A 17,203-nucleotide genomic window follows, 5' to 3' on the forward strand; every position below is an offset into this window, starting at 1 on the left:
TGAGCTGTCAGCACAGAGCCCGACGCGGGGCTTGAACTCACAGGCCATGAGATCATGACCTGAGCTGAAGTCGGACGCTCAACCGACTGAGCCACCCAGGCGCCCCAAGCGTGATTTTTTTGAACAGTTTTCATGGGTTAAATAAACCCAAATAAGGTTTAAAATACATCTGAATTATAGACTTTTGGAGCTAGAACGTCAGGAGATCTATAACTTCCTTTCCAATTTGTACTGTGAATCTCAGATGGCCAGAAATAGATTTATATAGTTTTCACTCAAAAACATTTAATAATATCAAGGATGGACATAATAGAATCTTTTCAAATAACTTAGCCAATATTACAAAACATTTTTAAAAAATCCATTGTTTAAAGGCCAGAAGTAAATTCCTTACCAAAGTAAAAGTAAAGGAGCTGCCACTATTTTTTAAAGCATAAATTTCTCATCACTGATTTTCCCAAATAAAAGAAGGAAAGAACCTATATTTGTGTCATAGAATTCAAAGAATAGCCTGAGAGCAGAAAAAAAATAATTTTAATCTTCAGAAGACCTCAAAGTCAGTGTCTGAGCTTAAGGAATAAAGTTAGTAATGTAATACTAGTATCTTCCTGAAAACATTGCTACAATCATTATTGATCACAAATCTTAAGCAGTCTAGTACAGCTTGATATTCAATCCAAACTTCTACACTTTGTTTCCAAGTCACCCCAGGAGCTGACTCCATCCTTTTTTCCCATCCTCACTCGCCATTATTCATTTCCAACTTCAGAATTTCTTAACATCCAAAAACCAGGTCCTGTCCTATTCTATGCCTGTCTCCACACCTTTATGTAACCTTCCCCAAGGCCTCTAATTGTTGGAATTTTACCCATGTTTCAGAATCAGCTTAACTGCCTCTTTCAAGGTGAGCATGAATATTGAAACAGTGTTGTACTCTGTCACTGCTCATACCCCAAAACAGGTGTCTCAATACAAATTTGTTGAATTAACCTAAACCCAGGCCTCAGTGATATCAGGCTAGTGTTTTTACACTATACCACACTGCCTCAGTAATTTATCTGATGCTTACACAGGTGTGTGGAAGACTAATAATTTAGGAGTGAAAGTAATTTTATAATGGCTATTATTTCTAATAGCAATTTTACATGGCTATTATTTCTGATTTCTTCAAGTATAAAGTCTACTTGTATGATTATAAAGAATTTACAAAACAGTATGGGACATATAATTAATCTTTTATTATTTAGGAAAATACATGACTAAAAACTTCTATAAGTTAAATAATGCTTAAAATTAATTAATTGAATAACATTTATCTGCATTTTACTTAGTCTATACATGATGCTTAGAGAATTTGGGTTTTGAATCATTTAGGAATTGTGATAATTCTACAAATAATTCAACAGGGCTGGGACTACTGAGGTCTGAATAAAAATGAACTCTCATTTTCAAACTCACTTTATATCTAACATTGTAAACATGTATTCTTTTGTAAAAATATTTTGCACCTTGGGATTTTTCTTAAACTTACTAAGAACTTTTCCATTAAATTATCTCAATCTTTCCTAACAAAATTAGCTTCATCTTACAGATGCTAAAATGGAGACCCAGAGATAAATAATTTGGGACAGATCAAACAGGTATTTACTTATTAAACAAGATTCAGAGCAGTCTTGTAACTCCTAGACAAAGTTCTACTACACCACAATGACTCCCTATAAAGTCCCAGAAAGTAGATTTATCCCTAAGTCTCCTTTACTAAATAAATGATAAATCACTTTAGGAAATAAATAAATGAGAGAATAGTCTTAATTTCTTACCAAAAATGGAATTAATTTATATACCATTATTACATCTCTGGTTAAAGTATGCTACAGGCATATACTGCATTCGTTAAATATAATGCAGTGGATCCATACATCTTACTAGAAAATAATCTTCATGGTATCAGAGAAAAGATAAGTTATGAGTCCACATTTGAAGAAAAAGAAAATAACTACAGGCTCTTAGAAATAAAGATCGAAAACATTTGTTCAGGGTTTCAAATTTTTAAATGAGTATTGGTAATATCTATTTCCCCAAAACACACAGTCTTTAAAATATCTTTTTAATGTTTATTTATTTTTGAGAGAGAGTGCGAGCAGGGGAAGTGCAGAGAGAGAGAGGGAGACACAGAATCTAAAGCAAGCTCCATGCTCTCAGCTGTCAGCACATAGCCTGACACCAGGCTCGAACATGATCATGGACCAGGAGATCACAACCTGAGCAGAAGTCAGACGCCCAACTGAGCCACCCAGGCGCCCCTCTCTAAGTTAGATAATGTTGCTTCATAAACGTTAACACCCTTGCCTAACTATTCACTCTCCCGTACAACCTACTCCAGTGTATTTTTGAGTGACACATGTTCGCACCACCAAGTGGTTTCTAAAAAGTGAACCAGCACCGCGATATTCAGGAGTCTGGGAGTTTGTTTTGGAGAAACATTAGCAAACACCATTTATGGCTACTGTTGGCTTTCCAACGAAGAGAGTACTGCATTTTGAAAACGATGGACTTCTCTGGGGCACTAAAACACACAAGGCCAACTTTTCGCCCCGCTGCCTTGCAGCAACCGCACACGCGTTTTCCGTGCCCAGAGACGCGACACGAATTCCAGCGCATACAGTCTGCACGTGATGACGTAGTCATCATAGGACGCTGGCCGTTGGCCGACCACCCCGATGAGAAGGTAGCTCAGGATTGTGGAGGAGACAACTGTGGTCTCACGCTGGCAGCAACAAAGGGGCCACAACAGTTTACTAACACTTGCCCACCCATGAAGCCAGCACTCAGATCTTTTGGTGACTAAACTACATGAAAGGTATTTGAAAAACATGGAGAAAACATCTGAAGAAAGTGAATGCAGCTGGATGTCTGGCCTGTCACTGGTCTGGCAGGCCCCAACACCCCTCAATAGAAATGGCGTTAGAAGGGAAACGGACAGGAAACCTAAGCGCTTCTCCATCAACTAGCTGAACCAGTGCACAAATAACTGCGCCACATGAAGAGACCTCAGAAAACACGTGTGGTGCGCTTCTGGAGTGTAAACTTGTAAAAAGTAGTCCTTTTCTTACACCATACTGAAAATTAAATTTGTTCACAAATAACCTCTTTATTTTTACGTACAGTGTAGTACTCATATTTTATGTACAATGTAAAACTGATAAACTTTTAAATGATTTCGTAGGCTAAAACTCTTGAACAGTTAACATTAGCTCCCAAATCTTCAAGTCTTTTCTGTTTTACACTGCCCGTCCTAATCTTTCTAGGCGGATGTTAATAAGTTTAGTTGTGTCAAGATAAAATATCAGTAAAGAATAAGATATACACTAAATAATCAACTCTCAAAAGCTTTAATGAAACTTAGTATCTCCAGACCTTTAAGAAAGCTAGTCGAGATACTCAACCATTTGAGTATCAAATGTTCTATCATAAAACACTAAACAAGATAGACTGTAAATCAGAAAACTGGCTCTATCACCTGGCACTTCAACTGCAACACATTTAAAGAGATATGATGCTTAGAGGGTTATTAGAATACTCTATATTAGTAATAAATACTTGCCCTTCCTACTTCAGTTACATTGAGAGAAAATAAGATGTGAAATGTACAATAAACTGTAAAGATATAACTGGTAACTGATTAACAAATTTTTAAAATCAGAGTTGAGTGATGACTATAATCATAAGTCATTCTCAATACAAAATTTACTTCTAATACTAAATACTTTTAATACTGAGAATTACAGGGTTGTAAATTATAACTTTTAACAAATAACCTACACCACAGTAGCTGGGGAATTCCTAAAACGGAATAAGAAATTTTTAAATTGAAAATTGAATAAAAATATCCATCAACTGCTTGCATTTCCATTTACAAGTTAACAAATGAGTTCCTTGATCAGTTAAATCTTCAATGTTTAGCAGAAAATATTTTATAAATATCTTATGTGTTTATATTTTAATATTGAAATGTTCAAAACAGTCAAATTTACTTTTTCATGTTATACAAAACTTTAAGTGTTCATTTTACTGAACACTTGATCTGCAATTGCAAATACCATAATATTATAACCCAGCATCAGTGTTACCTTAAGTTCATTCCATTTGTTATTATCAGCAACATAGCCCAGCTACTATAAACATGTTATATTTGCATGGAGATTAGCTAACTGATTTTTTAACTGGTAATTATGATAATTTTTCACAAATATGTAAAATATTTGTGCTATAAACTTTCCTAGGATAGCATCACATATAAAAAGGTACAAAAATAAGGATTCAACTTAATCATATACTATTACATTCCCCAATCACATCTCTCCCTTTACATATTCCCTTCCAGTCTCTGTTGGTGTGCTTTTTAACAAGTACAGTATCTAAAATTGTCTAAAATGAATCTTGCAAGTATTTTCCTCATTTTACAGAGAAACTCAGATACATGAGATTAAATAACATACTAAGACTATAAGAGCAGGATCATTTGTTTTTGCATTATACCATCTTTCAAATTACCAAATTATCAAACAAACTTATAATAAATACAGATAACCATTTACCATGTGCTTTTGGGGGAATAAATGGAACAATTTATGTAAGACAAATTTAAAATTGCCTAAGTAATACAATTTAATATAATGGATTTCATTTAAGAGTGTAACTACATCAAAGCACCTACAACAAAACCTCACATTAAGTAGGCACAGTATTCAAGAAGTGTTCAATAACTTGAAGGACTTGCTTAAATGTTAAGATTAGTTTACACTTATATAGAAATCATTGCCTTCAGGGTGAGCAAATAAAGGAAAACAGAGAAACATACTTGGTAGAGAAAAAGAAGAGTACAAGAGACTAAAAATAGTCCAATGCACTTCTCCATGTTTTAAAGTCAGCCATTTAATTTTGTGTTATTAATTACAAAATGTGAATACTTATCTTACAGTGTAGACTTCAAGTCAGCATCCAGCCACTATATTATCATTTCTAGTACTACAAAATCCTGCATCAAATTACAACTTGACTTCCCAAGCAACCAGGTAACATCAAAACGTCAAGTTCATATAAAATTGTCAATTTCATTTATAATAGTGAAACCATTATTTTGAGCATCACTAAGGAAATAAACTGTACCTTTGAGCAAATCACATACCTCCCTGAGATCTGGCATTTTAAACTTTAACATCCAAGAGAAAAAATTAAAAAACAAAACAAACAAAAAAAAAAACAGGTGCTGTAAAGTTTTTCTTCAGTTCTGTATCCATTTATCAGATGCTTAGTAATATATTTGACAATACTATAAAGAAAATCAACTGTACCTTAAAAATGCCTCTACTAAGGAATGCAGTGTAAATTACTTACAAATAATTTGTAAATAAAGAATATACTGATAAACTTCATAAACTGTAAAAATTTGATCCTATTTCCAACTCTTGCCATTGCTACAATGTCCATTCAATTTATAGTTGTTTTGCCATATTCTCAAGTAATCTGAGCTTCCTGTTTATACAGTTGATACATTTGCAAAGTCATCTATGATGTCATTAAGTTATTCAGCTCTTCCATTTTGTAATTTCTATGGCGAAAGAGACATAAATATAACAACTCTGACCTGAACATCTACAACAAAATCTAAATCTGCCCCAACTGCCCTTCTCCATGAATCCCTTCCTGACTTACCCAAGCACTGTTCCTGCACTTTCTGTAACACCACATCACTGGGCACATACATCTGTCATAACATTTAACTACAAAGAACAACTATTTGTTTACCAATAGCTACTGGTACATGTAGGTTATAATAAAATTATTCACTGACAGATGTTTACCAAGCTTTACTTTAGACACTTTGCAGTCTTCCTTCACAACTACACAAAAATAAGAATTACCATCACTGTTACAGAGGAAATAGGATTAGTAGTATTAATTAGCCACTCACCAACAAAGGAAAGAACTGAATTTGTACATCTATTAACTCATAACTTCAAACCATCCTAAACTACAGGAAAATCATATTCTGAAAACAAAACAAAAAATACTGAAACAAAATAGTTGTAAATATTCTAAACAACAATTTTAACTGACTGGACCTATCCACATATCTAAAAAAAAAAAAAGAACTACAGGCAAGTAGTATTCAGAAATGCAAAGGTTGATCAATTATCAGAAAATCTAACAACATACTACTCTACTCTCAAAAAATTAAAGATGTCTAGTGCACAGATATGATGGCTAGATGTGGAGCACGTGGTGAACAAAAGGCAACAAACATGAAGAAAAGGCAAGCTATTAGCAGTCTTGGGCTCTACTATTACCAAGTTGCTGAATCCTACAGAGGGAGTTTGTGAGATAAAACATAAACCCACTTGGTCTGTTACCATAGTAGGCTTTGATATCTGAGCTGAATATATTCCTAATACATATTTATGAATGTATAAATATGTAATAAAAATAGGCATGAGAATGATAAATACAAATTTATTTATTATATTTGTGATACTGGTTACCAGAGGCTGAGCAGTATTCACAACGAGTTCTGACCACATCATTTTTATTTCTTAAAACAGAAAAACTGAAGACAGCCAAGTGTTAAGCTAAATCGTGAATACACAGGTATTTGTTATGTTTTTATTTTTATCAGTCTGAAATATTTCAAGAAAATGATAATATAAAAGCCATATTTTTATTGAATAAAACAAGAACATATACAGTACACATACAGCTCAAAGAATTATCACAAAATGAATGTACCTATGTAATTTGGAAAACTACTTCCAGAAAGAGATAATCAGCTCCCCAGAAACTTCGAAGTCCACCCCCAGTCATTACCTGCTTCCTCAAAAGTAGCCACTATCCTGACTTCTGAAACAGAGATTAATCGGGCCTAGTTTTCTCAACTTCGTATAAACACAATTATCATCCTGTCCTTTTGTGTTTGGCTGCTTCCACTCAACACTGTAAGATTCATTTACAATGTTACATGTACAATTCTAGTTCCTTATTGGTATAAGGTAGTCTACATATCATAATTTATCTATGTCCCACTATTTAACAGTGAACTGGGTTGTTTCTACTTTAAAGCTATTATAAATAATGTTGCCATAAATGCACTGGTCTTTTGTATATATGTGCAGGAACTGTTACTGGATATACTGGATATATGTATATTACTGGATGATATATATAGCAAAACTTAAAATTTCACTTGTCCAACAACAGCAGATATTGTTAGTTATTCAAAGCAGCCATACCAATTTAAATTCTACCCAGCAATGCATGCAAATTCTTATTTCACATTCTTGAACCTGACCAACAATTGGTATGTATGTTGTTCTTTTAAATTTTAACCATTCTGATCAGTGCACGTGTTAGTGGCATCTCTCTGATTACCAATAAGGTTGGACACCTTTTTATGTTTACTAGCCATTCAATTATCTTCTACATCTGCAAAGTGCTTGTTCAAGGCTCTTGCTCCTTTTTATATAGGATTACCTTTTCTTATTAATTTGTATAAGTTCATAATTAATGTAGATACAAACTCTCTTTGGGGTCATATATATTGAAGCTATATTCTCCTACTCTGTGACTTGCCTTTTTACTTTCAAAGAATAAAAAAATATGTTTTAATGTAATTCAATTTACCAGTCATTCCCTTTAGGAAGGCTTTCTGTTTACTACTTAATATAATTTTCCATAAAGATCATGAAGATATTCTTCTTTATCTTTAGAAGATTGTTTTGAGCCTCATGTTTTATTTTATAAGCTGCTTAGAATTATCTGTACAGGTATAATTTTTTCATATGCATATACAGTTGACCCAGCACCATGTACTGAAAAAACAACCATGCTTCACTACTTAATGGTGTTCATGGTAAAGAAAGAGCCCTATATCTGTGGGTCAGTTTCTGGACTCTATTCCATCCCACTGGTCTATTTGCCTATCCTTAGACCAACATCTGTCTAGTTTAATAATCTTTATAATAAGTCCATTCCCTCTATTTTTCAAGGTTGACTTGGCCGCTTTTTGCCTCTGAACTTCCATATAATTTTCAGATGATCTTGTCAATTTCCACATACATATGCACATCCTCAAACACAAACCTGCAGAGATTTTGATTAGGATTGCACTGAATCTGGAGGTAAAAATGGTATCTTTATAATAATGAGTATTCCAATCCTTTGTACATTATTCCATTTATTTAGGTCTTCTTTAATTTCTCTCAATATTTCAGTTTCCCATGAGGAAATCTTGCACATCTTTTGTTAAATTTACTTCTAGATATTTGATGACTTTTAATGTTTTTGTAAATGGCATTTTAAAAAATTTGCTGCTAGTAAGAAGAAATAAAATTGATTTTTATATTGACCTTGCTAATAAATTCATTTTCTAAAGATAGAATTATGTGAATAATGGCAGTTTTTATCAATCTTTATACTCTTTCTTGCCTTATTAGCAAGGACCTTCAGTACAATGAGAAAAACAAATGGTGATTGGCATTGTTATTTCATTTCCTGTTTTAAGGGAGAAGCTTTTTTAACAATGCATCATTGCATAAGATGTTTGATCTAGGCTTTTTAAATGTATATTATTTATCAAGTTAAGAAAGTTCTATTCCTAGTTGCTAAGAATTCTTATCATAATTGCATTTTAGATATTAAAAAAAGTTTTTCTTCATCTACTAAATAATGTGATTTTTAAACCTTTATTACATGAATCACACCACATGTCACTATTTATTAATCCATTAAGTAATATTTTGTGCACTCATGTGCATTCGTGTTCTCTCTCACACACACATTTCATATGTATTTTTTTTTATTGATCCATTTGCCAGTACATAGCAGTCTTCATGACATTTCACTATAAACATTGCAGTATGCATCTCCTGAGATTCAGGATATCCTGACTCACCTCAGGTCTAATCTCACCTAATGATATCCAGACTACATATTCAAATTTCTACAATGGTCCCCAAAATGTCTTTATTACTTTTTTCTGACTCAGGATTCAATCAATGACAGTACATTACATTTAATTATTATATGCCTGTAACCTTTTTTAATCTACAATAACCTCATGTCTCTTTAAATGACATTATATGACACTCTCCAGTCAAGCTATCAAGGCATACAAATTTCTTTATATGCAGGTTTTTAATTACAGATTCAATTTCTTTAAGTCAAATATTCAGATTTTCTATTTTCTCTTTTGGCCATTTTAATCATCTTTGTCATCTTAGTCCTTTAAATCTGTCAAAAGCTCTTCTCATCTTCTCATTCTCCTCTTCTCCATCCAGCTTCCTCTTCTGGAATGGACAGTCACCTCTAGGAAAAAGTGGCCCAAATGCCAGGATCACATTTTCTGAGTTTATGTCTGCTTCCAGATCTTGATCCCATTCTTCTTGCTTTGGTAGACTCTGATGTAGTTAAACAAATTTTATATTTTACAGTTTTTCTAATATTTTCAGCAGAGAGCTGTTCCCAATTATCCTGTTAGCCAATTTATGGGACATGGAACTCCAAACTTTTTTGAAATTTGCAATTTTCAAGATAGCTACTTTTCATAAATACTCCTGAAAAATCTCCTGCCACATCCAATACACAACAGCCCTTTATTATTCTAAATGCAAAGCCTTAGTTATATAGACAGAATATCTAGACATTGTTAACACCTAATGTCTGCTGAGACCCCCCCTTTCCAGTCACTGCCTTATAAACTGCTTTCTACTCTCAGTTTTGATTCCTCACTTCTTTATAGTAAAATCTTATTTCTTTTACAACTCAAAAAATGTAATGGATTACCAATTTCCCTAAACCACACTTTGCAAGTCGCTCCTGTCCAACATACATTTTGATTCATACTTTTCTTAAAGACAAAGTTATTAACAATAAAAACATCAAAACCCAAATAAAGCAGGGATTATAAATCAGAGAAGTCAAAACAAACAGGTCTGTCTATGGTGAAACAATGTGAATACTGAAAAAAACTAGTTCAGTTCTGGCTGAGTCCTAATTTGTATTCAGAACAGAATAAAAGCATTAGATCATTCTGTTCTTGCTCTGGGAGAGATTAAGTTACATAGCTGAGTAGGGAAGTGATGGGTCTTTCTAATTACCTTCCCTACATTCTTGACCCCCAATTCTAGTTTCTCTAACTACACTGTGGAAGGCTTATAAGCCTCCTGGAATGAGAATTTAAAACTCTAAGTAACAGATACACATGCCTAATACATGATGCATTTTATCGACTGACACTCTCAATCCTGACCTCTTTATTTTAAAAAATGTTTGTACTTAGAGCACATAAAATATATTGACAAAAGTGTCACCACCAACAGAACATAGGTTAATATGACTATGCTTATCCTTCAAAATCCATGGAGGAGATCGCTATGTCTACAATGAGTACTTAAATTAAGGTTAAGGGCCATAATTTATGTTTTCTCTCTAAAGCTAAGTTTATCATTAAAATAATATTGAAGGGAGAATCAAATTGTAAAATGGTATGGGAATATATTAAATGTAAATCTGAGAGAAAAAAAATACTTCAAAATAACCAAAAAAAAAAAAAAAGCTGCCACTGGTAAGACACTGTCCATCGTCAAGAGCAGAAGTACTAAAGACCACAAAGTACTATTAGCTGAATTCTCAATACCTCTCTTATTTATTGATCATCATCTGTATGTATCCATTCCACCATAGTAGGTGCTAGTATTCCATACTATAAAAAAGTATGGAATAGATGATAGTCTAATGGAACACTATCTACTAAGATTAGAAAGGATAACAGAGGACATGAATGAAACCTAAGCCATTTCGTAGGAGATGAGGAACATCTGACCAGGTGAACACAAGGGGAAAGTTATTTTAACATATAAAAGACAGAAAAAAACAGTAAGCACTGTTCAGGAACTTAAGTCAACATTGCATATGTTAGTAGTAAAGGTTACATTTGGTAGAAAGGCAAGGAAATGAATGAAAAGGCAAATTGTTTCAATTCATAAAGAAACTTTTATTATGTCCATTCAAATGAATTTGGTCTAAAGAGTAATATGAAAATAAAAAATGAGCATTGCTTTTTACAAAGATAAGTGTAGTAAGAGTAAAGAAGTTGAGTAAGAAAGGAAAGCTGAGGCAATAGGCTTCTGCAGTAAATTAGACAAGAGATGACAAAAGCCTAAACTAAAGCAATGATAAACAATGTAGAAAGAGTGCATTTAAGAATAGCTGAAGGAATCTACCCCTGAAATCATTGTTGCACTATATGCTAACTTGGATGTAAATTTTTAAAAATTTTTAAAAATTAAAATTAAAAAAACGTAAAATACCATATTAAAAAAAAAAAAGAATAGCTGAAAAGTTGGCTTGACAGAACATGACCTCTGACTACAAGAAAAGGAAAGAATCTAGTATTTCCATCATGTTTCTACTTCAGGGTCTAGTCTATCTTCACCATGACTCAATCATGGGATTCAGTTAACCTTCACAGGTGTCTAGCACTTTACATACAAAATAAAGAGACTGGACCAGATGTTCTCTGATGTTCCTTACCAGCTTAAAATACCCATTACAATGACTAGTTGATATCATAGTCTTAAACAAGTGCCTTATACTATTATGTTCAATTGAAATAGGAATGATTATTTTTTCTTTATTCTTTTGCTCTCTTGAATACAATTATACCAAATTACCTGTGTTAAAAAGCAATATAAAAAATCACAAAAACATTTTTCCCATGAGACTAATCTTTTCAAAGTTGCTAATGCTGGGGCGCCTGGGTGGCTCAGTCGGTTGAGCGTCCGACTTCAGCTCAGGTCATGATCTCACGGTCCCGTCCGTGAGTTCAAGCCCCGCGTCAGGCTCTGTGCTGACCGCTCAGAGCCTGGAGCCTGTTTCAGATTCTGTGTCTCCCTCTCTCTCTGACCCTCCCCCGTTCATGCTCTGTCTCTCTCTGTCTCAAAAATAAATAAATGTTAAAAAACAAATTAAGAAAAAAAAAGTTGCTAATGTTAATTAGGCTTCCAGTATCAGCAGTATTTTTATTCAGAAAGAGTGGCTGACTCCTAGTCAACTATTAGTTTCGCTAAAGCTAATACTTATTCAACTTAAACATAGCATTTAAAAGTAGACACAACAGAGCATTTGCCTAAATCCAACCCTAAGGTTTTCTCTGTCATGAAAATATTCTTTTGAGATACTATATCTCAAAATAATCAATTCCTTAAACACATCAACCAATAGATTAGTCCCTGAGTATGTATCAGAAAGTTTTGCCAACAGGTAAAACTCCTAGGATTACATTTAATGACTGATATGTAAAACAATGATTTTTGACTTGTCAGAGATACTCAGGGAAGAAATCTAAAGGGAAACCTATTTTTAAAAGATCTTAATTTCCAGGGTGCCGGGGTGGCTCAGTATGCTGATTTCGGTTTAGGTCAAGGTCATGGGATAGAGCCCCATATTGGGCTCTGTGCTGAGCATGGAACCTGCTTAAGATTCATTCATATTCATTCATTCATTCTCTCTCTCTCTCTCTCTCTCTCTCTCTCTCTCTCTCCCCCCCCTCCCTCCCTCCCTCCCTCTATCCCTCTCCCCTGCTCACACTCTCTAAAATAAATTAATTAATTAAATAAATCTTTAAAAAAATCTTACTTTCCACATTATTTAAATAAATAATTTAGCCATGGTACTGGATAAACTCAATATTTTAACTGTTTTTGCTGAGTGTTTTGAGTCATTTTTTCAAAAATGTTTTTGTAAGTTTTATTTATTTAGAGAGAAAGGGAGGGAGGGAGAGCATGCACAAGTGGAGGAGCGGCAGAGAGGAGAGACAGAATCCCAAGCAGACTCTGTGCTGATGGCCATCAACAGAGTCCAATGAAGGGCTCAAAGTCATAAACTGTGAGATCATGACCTGAGCCAAGATCAAGAGTTGGATGCTTAGCTGACTGTGGCACCCAGACACCCCAGTATTTTGAGTCATTTTTACAACTGAACCAAAGAAGGGGAAAGACACTCTTCTACAGTTTTTGAAAAGTTCTTTAGTCAGACCACCCCCTCTCCACAACGGCCCTAACATCTCAGAAATGAAAATATCCTAAAATAGGAAGTCCCAAAGGGTTAAGACCCTGGTCAAGTTGATCTAGGTATACTGAAGACTCTGCTTTTTGCCTCCATTTTCCAATGAATTTTAACTACCTCTTTATTTTTAAAATATAAAGTGTGAGTCTATGCCAAATGCTATCACAAATCTCATCAAAGTATGCTTTATTTCCCCTAGGCTTAAACAACAACAACAAAAAATCCTTTACTTATTAAAGCCCTTGAACTTCAGAACATAATCTACCTATAAAAATATACATGACATTCATTTTGTACATTCACAACTTAAAACAATGACGTTAAATTTTATGTTATATTACAAACCAATGACAAATAATACATCAAAGTGTGCTATCTATGAAGAACAAATTTTAAAATTTGATGATCATAAATAAGTCAAATATATGAGATCTAACAGAAACACCCTCCCCAAAGTTGGTGTAGGCCAGAAAACTGCCAACCAGCATATGATAAAGAATGTAAATTTTCCTCTACCAAAAAACCATCTATGAAAACCTCTTCATTTATTTATCAAGTGAATTTTAGGACCCTAAAACACACAAAGCATTATTCTAAGCACCAAGGATGAAGTGTTGAACAAGAAAAGTAAGATCCTATTCTTACGAAACTTACATCCTAGTAGCAAAACACAGGCAATAAACAAGGAACATCTCAGATAATGATAAATGTTATGGAGAAAATGTTACTGAGGTTATATGATAAAGAGTGACTGAGTAACAACTTGAGATTGGATGGTCAGCTAGGGCCTCATTAAAGACATAAGTTTTTAGTGGAGTTCAAAATAATAAGAAAAGATCTAACCACTCTAAGAGTAGGCTAAAAGAACATTCTCAACACAGGGAATAACACGTATAAAGACGGTAAAACAGGCACCAACTTGGACTGAAGAAGTGAGAAAAGGCCAGTGTCTAATGAAGCATAATTAGTGAGGACAAGGATGACTCAAGGTCAGAGAGAAAGGTGGAGGCCAGATCTCACAGGGCCAGAGTATCAGCATGAACTTTCTGGGTACAAACCTAAATTTAGAACTACAGTAGAGTTAACTATGCTTTTTAATTATCAGAGTCTAGAATGAGAGGATGAATTCCAATGAACAAACTCAGATGTTTTAACAAAGAATCATTTATTTTTTTTTTAACCTTGGAAAAGTAACCTATATTAATATATAGTATTAAAATCTCTAATTATAATTTCCTCCAAATACAATCAATTGATGAGAATATTAGTGTACAACAGGAATAGAAGCAAAGTTTAGCTTCAGTGCTGCCCCTCACTATGTGTTGATGGGCATCTATAAGAAATTGAGCTACATGGCTTTTAAGGTTCTTTCAAGCTACGTTAAAATTTTCATTTACCCTCTCCTTACCTGAAACATAATTGTGGTTTTCAAACTCTAAATTCCTATGAACTTGTCATGTTTGATTGTACACTAATTACTAATTTAATTCTGCTTCTACGACTCTATCCCAAGCTCTGAGATATATAAGAGTATCTTTCATAATTATAAATACTTGTCTGGAAACTTTAGCCTTTCGCCATATGGTATACAGTTTAAAAGGAACCTATTTTTGAACCTTACTGGTTCTATAAAACAAAATGAAACGAAACAAAACAAAACTATACCTATTTGTTTTGCAGCCTGCAATATATCTTTTAAGTCTTCATTTACACTTTGCATTTCACTCTTCTCCACTTTTTCATTCAAAAATTTTACTATCTTCTTCCATGTAACATCCAAGTCTACAATTTGTTCATGAAGTTTAGACCGCTTCACCTGAAACAGCATAATACAGAGACACTGGTCAAAGGTTTCCTCAAAGCCATCACTTATTGCATATATTTTGCACTGTATTATACAACCTGGCACTACCAAGAATTCAAAATTGCTTTTTAACTAAGCTCCGAGAAGGAGCTTTATTTAAATGTGATTTAAAAAAAAAAATCACATTTTAAAAGGTATGTTTTTTAAATATCACATTTTAAAAGATATGTTTAATAAAAACTTTATGTATTATAGTTTTAATCACATGAATATTCATTATGTAATTATTTTTATACAGCAAAGTAAACAAAGCAAAAAGCCCAACATCCAGGGGAACCTGGCTGCCTCAGTCAAAAGCGCCATCGACTCCTGATCTGAGAGTCATGAGTTCAAGCCCCACATTGGGCTTGGAGACTACTTTGGAGGGAAAAAAAAAAAAAAAAAAAAGATGAAAAAGTCCGATATTCAGATAATAACATTTGGTAATATCCCACACGCCTCTTTTCCATTTTTCTGCTTGTTTTTACCACAGCTTGGACCATACTGCACATAACTAGATTCCAAATGTGGGTTCACTATATTGAAATTAGTACTGTTTTCCTAAGTATGAGCCTAAAACAGTTGCGCATCCAGAAGATTCTTTTTTTTAATAAATTTTTTTTAAGTCTATTCATTTATTTATTTGGAGAGAGTGCATGTCAGTGGGGGAGGGGCAGAGAGAAAGGGAGAAAGAATTACAAGGAGGCTCCACACTGTCAGCATGGGGCCGGACATAGGGCCCAAACCCATGAACCACAAGATCATGACCTGAGCCAGAACCAAGAGCTGGACGCCCAACCGACTGACTCACCCAGGAACCCCACTGAGGAGATTCTTATCTATACATACTTTTATTCTTAAGACTATAAATCTTTCCATTCTTAAGAACTGCCATATAAAGCAATACAAATTTCACTTTACACCAGTGGCCTCGACCCAAGGATTAAACCTCATGAAGACCTCTGACCAAATGAAAAAGTAGTGGGTCAGACAGAAAACTGTAATTTTCATTTTGGTTGTACTAATGATATTGCTTAATTCGTTTTTACTTCCCTGCCTCAGTTTTCCAATTTAAAATGTTAATTTATGCTAATTAATCTGGGTTTAGGGGGAAGAAAATGGAGAAACATAGAAATAAGACTGGCCGCAAAGGTGCCTGGCTGTTTTAGCAAGAAGAGCATGCAATTCTGATCTTAGGGTCATGAGTTTGAGCCTGACCCTGGGTGTGGAGATTATGAAAATAAATAACTTAAAAAAAAAAAAAAAAAAGATTGGGCATAAATTGAATTAAGTTGTTTCAATGGGTCATAGGTATACAAAAGTTCATCTTATTTTTCCCTTTCTTTTGTATTATTGGATATATCCCAAGATAAAAAGTTATATTAAAATGAGTTTCATTAGATCTGTCACTTTTTTTCCTCAGGGAAAAAAGTGTTTAAAAGACTACAAGAATAAATGAATGACATGGAATTAGCATGTAGTCCTTATACATTTTCAGATTTTAAAATCTTGTTGTTATCTCTAATATAAAGTAACTTGTAAAAACAGCCTTGATTAGGTGAGGTGAGAAAACAATAAGTTTAAGACAGTAATATTAACTAATTGTATAGACTATAGCCTTATTTTAATTGCAACAGAAATGCAAAACAGCTCCCATTGTAAAGAAGGTCAACTGTTCTCTGTAGTAAAACTGTATCACTGCTAGAAGAAAAATCTACCTAAAGACGGTTAACAAATCTTCTCTTCCTAGTATCAATCTTTAAGTGAAGGTATTAATTGTAAAACTGTCAAAGGACCATAAGCAATAAAATTGCAACCTATTAGAAAACAATGTTAATATTCTATAATACAGTCAAACAGCAAAGTGACTGTTGTTTTTGTTTAAAAAACAAAAAAGAACAGGGGTGCCTGGGTGGTTCAGTCGGTTTAGCGTCCGACTTCGGCTCAGGTCATGATCTCAAGGTTTGTGAGTTCGAGCCCCGCATCAGGCTCTGTGCTGACAGGTCAGGGCCTGGAGCCTGCTTCGGATTCTGTGTCTCCCTCTCTCTCTGCTCCTCCCCTGTTTACACTCTAATAAATAAAGATTTAAAAAGAAAAAAAAACAAAAAACAAAAAAGAACAAACGTAGGGTCAGTTCCTTCATGTATATATTACATAGCTTACTTGTTCATATATACAGTTTATATACCTTCAGGACTATAAAGTCCACAACAAATTCAAGGACCAGACAGAAGTGAGTTA

At 33.9% G+C, this 17,203-nt stretch overlaps 1 protein-coding gene and 1 long non-coding RNA gene across 4 annotated transcripts in view; one reads left to right on the forward strand and one right to left on the reverse strand.

Annotated features, from left to right (window-relative positions):
• The window catches only part of ASCC3 (activating signal cointegrator 1 complex subunit 3), a 357,007-nt gene that overhangs the window by 319,906 nt on the left and 19,898 nt on the right, over positions 1-17,203 (reverse strand). For all 3 annotated transcript variants that reach the window (XM_060616263.3, XM_060616264.3, XM_060616262.3), the window contains exon 3: positions 14,785-14,935. In XM_060616263.3, the coding sequence (XP_060472246.3) occupies positions 14,785-14,935 (151 nt within the window). The remainder of the gene's footprint in view (positions 1-14,784; positions 14,936-17,203) is intronic.
• The window catches only part of LOC132667427 (uncharacterized), a 32,600-nt gene continuing 18,041 nt past the window's right edge, over positions 2,645-17,203 (forward strand). Inside the window, exons 1-2 of the long non-coding RNA XR_009605149.3 lie at positions 2,645-2,860; positions 6,603-6,648. This is a non-coding gene — a long non-coding RNA (uncharacterized LOC132667427). The remainder of the gene's footprint in view (positions 2,861-6,602; positions 6,649-17,203) is intronic.

The sequence above is a fragment of the Panthera onca genome, chromosome B2 (assembly GCF_046562875.1).
Source record: "Panthera onca isolate mPanOnc1 chromosome B2, mPanOnc1 haplotype 2, whole genome shotgun sequence".
Lineage (NCBI taxonomy): Eukaryota > Metazoa > Chordata > Mammalia > Carnivora > Felidae > Panthera > Panthera onca.